The 4,006-nt window shown below is 51.1% G+C and overlaps 1 protein-coding gene across 1 annotated transcript in view; it reads right to left on the bottom strand.

Moving 5' to 3' along the window:
• Positions 1 to 361: 361 nt before the first annotated feature.
• LOC104530549 (ubiquitin-associated protein 2-like) overlaps positions 362 to 4,006 on the bottom strand; it is a gene marked incomplete at both ends in the record, with an annotated part of 5,678 nt that continues 2,033 nt past the window's right edge. The window contains 4 exons of the mRNA XM_010175174.1: positions 362 to 416; positions 1,041 to 1,230; positions 2,351 to 2,523; positions 2,802 to 3,079. Of these exons, the coding sequence (XP_010173476.1) occupies positions 362 to 416; positions 1,041 to 1,230; positions 2,351 to 2,523; positions 2,802 to 3,079 (696 nt within the window). The remainder of the gene's footprint in view (positions 417 to 1,040; positions 1,231 to 2,350; positions 2,524 to 2,801; positions 3,080 to 4,006) is intronic.

A 4,006-nucleotide genomic window follows, 5' to 3' on the forward strand; every position in this document is an offset into this window, starting at 1 on the left:
TCCTTCTCCTCAGGGCTGCTCTCCACCCATTTGAACTGACAGGATGACTGTGTTCTCTGCCTCACTTTACCCCAATGCCACCATAGGCCCATCAGCTCTGCAAAGAGCTGCAAGACCTGCAGATGAGGTGCCTTTCACAAACAAATCAGAGTAAATGGCTGTCATCAGGGACCGATTCATCAAGGATCTCATGGATCCATCAGCAAAAAGCTGAACATTTCAAGACAAATCATCTGAGTGGCAGCAACTGGTCCAGCAGGGAAAGGACTTGCTATTAGCACAGATAAAGCTTTTAATCCAAAGCAGAGAATACCAGGGGCAAAAGAGACTCAGGACACCCACTGCACTGACAGACTCTTACCTTCAACGGCCTGTGTGGTTTGTAATGGCGTGGGCTGTACAGAACTGAAACCATTCTGAGGAAGAAGAGAGAAAAAAAAGAGAGTAAAGGGCACTGCAGCTCCTCGTTTCCAGAGGTAGATCTAGTGTCAGTCCCTTCCCACACTCCCTCCACGGCTGTGACAAAGGTGTGCTACCAGCACATGGCACCAGACTGCGCCGGGGTCGGTCCCAAGCTCACCTAACCCAGTGCCAGTGTCACCTCCAAGCACGTATTTGAGAAAGCAGCGCAAGAAGTTTCTCTGCTGCTGGTAGTTAGGCTGGCTTATCATCCTTAAACCAAGTTTGTTAGCCAAAATTGATGTTACTGAACTTGTGTGCAGCGTGCAAGAATCAAATCCTTAAGACAAAACTAAATCCTTTGCCTGAATGCCGCTCTGCAGCAGGGTAATTATGCGTGACACGACACACGGCCTGCCGGCAACTTAACCGCTGTTAACCTCACTGGCCTGGCCCCAGGTAAGTAATGTAACCAAGGGCTCTGGTAGCAGCGAGAAGAAAGCTCTCACGAAAGTCCACGAGCCACGTGGTGAGGCTGGAGGATTGCAGAAACACTTGATAAACCACTTAGCTTCCCCTGCGACAGTGCTTCACACGCTGTGTTTGCTCAGCACAATGGGTGAGCAAAGCTATCTCCCTACCTTGGCCTGGGTCAGGTCTTTTTGGGGAGAGGAAGAGATTGAATTTGGGTATCGCCTCGTCTGGGTGGATCTCTGCTCGTACAGTGGTCCCTGAGCACTGTTCTGGGAGGTAAATGTTGCTGTCTGTATTGTGCCGCTCTGGTAACCAGATTCCTGGCTTTGATTGGACGAAATTGTGGATGAAGATTCACTACAAAGGAGAAAAAAAAAGGAAAGAAAATAAAAGAAAAGGAGTTCACACTTCAAATCTGCAAAATAAAGAGCTCCAAGCATCAGCATAAAGGCACCACACAAAGCAGTCAAGCAAAGCAAGCAGAGAAACGTACCCAGACAAGGCCCAGCCTGAGCACAGGAGGATGCTGGCACCTCGCTGCAGTGTTCCCTCACACACTGCTGTGCTCCAGGGGACAATTCATGAGGTGCCATCACTAAGGTCCCAGCAGGGACTGACCAGATACTAAGGGTCAGACCAACAGACTCACAGAATGTCAGGGATTGGAAGGGACCTCGAAAGATCATCCAGTCCAACCCCCCTGCCAGAGCAGGGTCACCTACAGTGGGTCACACAGGAAGGTGTCCCGGCGGGGCTTGAATGTCTCCCGAGAAGGAGACTCCACACCCTCCCTGGGCAGCCTGTCCCAGGGCTCTGGCACTCTCACAGTGAAAAAGTTTCTCCTTATGTTGACATGGAACCTCCTGTGTTCCAGCTCACACCCATTGCCCCTTGTCCTACCATTGGGCATCACTGAGATGAGCCTGGCTCCATCCTCCTGACATTCACCCTTTACATATTTATAAACATTAATGAGGTCACCCCTCAGTCTCCTCTTCTCCAAGCTAAAGAGCCCCAGCTCCCTCAGCCTTTCCTCAGCAGGGAGATGCTCCACTCCCTTCATCACCTTGGTGGCTCTGTGCTGGACTCTCTCAAGCTTTGCTTTGGCAAGGCATCATCACCGTAGATACTCCTACTCCACCGTGTCCGGTTTTGCCAGGCAAAAAGCAGGACAAAGCACACACCAGGGGACACAGAGCAGTTGTGCTGGTGATTCCCCTCCTATGTTTCCAGCAACAGAGGGGGAAGCAGAGGCAGCAGGAAACGCCCACTTTCTGTGTAAGTACCACAGGCCAATCAGTCATAGAGCCACCTGAATGAGTCTGCTGGCAACTTACGCTTTGCTGTCGCATACCTTGTCCCCCCTTTGTGACCATGGCACAGTCAGAAAGGGTCTACTAGTATGCAGTGTAACTACAGCCTCAGGGACCAGCCACCTGCTTGGATCAACCACCCCCTTCCTCAGCCTGGCCCTCACCTAGCCGTGCTGGTGTACAGGCTGCTCTGAGATTGGCTCACGGCGGCGCTTGTTGTGGGCGTCGATTCATACTCCGCGAGAACAGGCTCCGAACCAAACTGTAACGCCCCAAACTGCAGGTTTAACCCTGAGATATCCGCTGATCCAGGCATTTCCACTGCAAGTGCAGGAATCTGCAAGGGAGGGACAACAGAAAGGGTCAGTGGCACCCTGGGATCAGCACAGAAAATTACATTAGTATCCACATTTCCCAGCACACGGCAGCAGCCACAAGGCTGGCACTCTGAAACACGCTGCTCCCCCCAGGCAGGAGAGCGTTCCTCCATCACCCCACAAACAGCAGCTGCTAACAGCAGGAAGACCAAGCCCAGCCCTCCCCTCACCAGCCCAAATGAATTGTTCTGCAGCTCTAACACAATGCAATGCCTCTTTCCCCACCACCGGTCCACACCTTTGATGTTAACGATGCTTTTTTCTTTTGCTGCTTCAGCTTCTGCTGCGCTGGCTGGGGACTGGAGGACTGGTTGTCCGAGGATCCTGGGGACATCTGGGGAACAGGATTGGTTTTGCTGGGCAGCGGCGAGGAAGGGGGTGCCGGCACGGTTGTGGAGGCAGACACCACAGGTTGTTTCTCTTGCATGAAAACCTCTATCATGGTTGAAGTTGACGTGAAGGCCTGACGCTTGGTGAAGGGACTATGCACAGAAGAGTCCGTCGGGTTCTTGAGATCTACCATGGGAGACAAAGTTGAGTTAGCAGGATTTGTTTCCTTAAAACTAAATCAAGTTCTGATACTTCTCAGCATCAAGAAAAATAAGATCATTTCACACTATGATTCCTCCTGGAGCCTGTTAAAACTGGAGAGCAGAGAACCTCAGCATTTCCACTCCCAGCCTTACGCTCTCACCACCATCAAGGCCAAGCCTTCTAAGACCTTCTCCTCTCAGCTTCTTCCACCATCTCCACCACAGGGAAGTCCTCCATCCTCCATGAAAAGCTGGACTTCAGAGTCCCTTGTGTGGAGGGATGACACTGCATGTCAGAGACCTGCACGGGCCTGACACCACTTTGTCCCCTCTCTCTGCCAACAAGGCTGCGTTTCCTCGCCTGCTCTTTCCCCTCGGGGCTGCTTGGGGCTGCCCACGACTGCACCACCCCCCTCCTTTGCCTCAGCCTTACTGCAGCTTATTAAAAAACAACTCCTATTCTCTCTGACTCTCTTCTGCATCTGAAAAGATCAGGAGCTGCCAACATTACTAGGACAGGGCTCAATTTTTCTTCAGTTCAGATTTGAACCAGAGCCATTTCCTTATAGCAGAAAATAAAATGCACAAGCTGAAAGAAATGGCCCTAGTACTCGACCACAGCAGGACTCAGCATCTCATCTGAAAAACAGGAGCCTCTCTTAATCACTGTTTATTCCCTCATGCCAGCCCTGAGGTAGAGTTACTTCTTGGCATTTAACAGTCACCAGAATTGAATTCCTTTAAAATTTTAATTCCTTTAAAAGATAACAGCAGGTCAGCAGTGAGCCGAGACTGACAAGTGTTGGTATTCAGGAGCTGTTCTCCAGAGGCGCCCGCTGTCTGAGCCCTTCTCTGTTACACAGCTTTACACCAGGAAGCAGTTCTGTGCACTGTGAGGGTTTCAGGAATG

Source organism: Antrostomus carolinensis, unplaced genomic scaffold, assembly GCF_000700745.2.
Source record: "Antrostomus carolinensis isolate BGI_N321 unplaced genomic scaffold, ASM70074v2 scaffold53189, whole genome shotgun sequence".
In the NCBI taxonomy this organism is placed as follows: domain Eukaryota; kingdom Metazoa; phylum Chordata; class Aves; order Caprimulgiformes; family Caprimulgidae; genus Antrostomus; species Antrostomus carolinensis.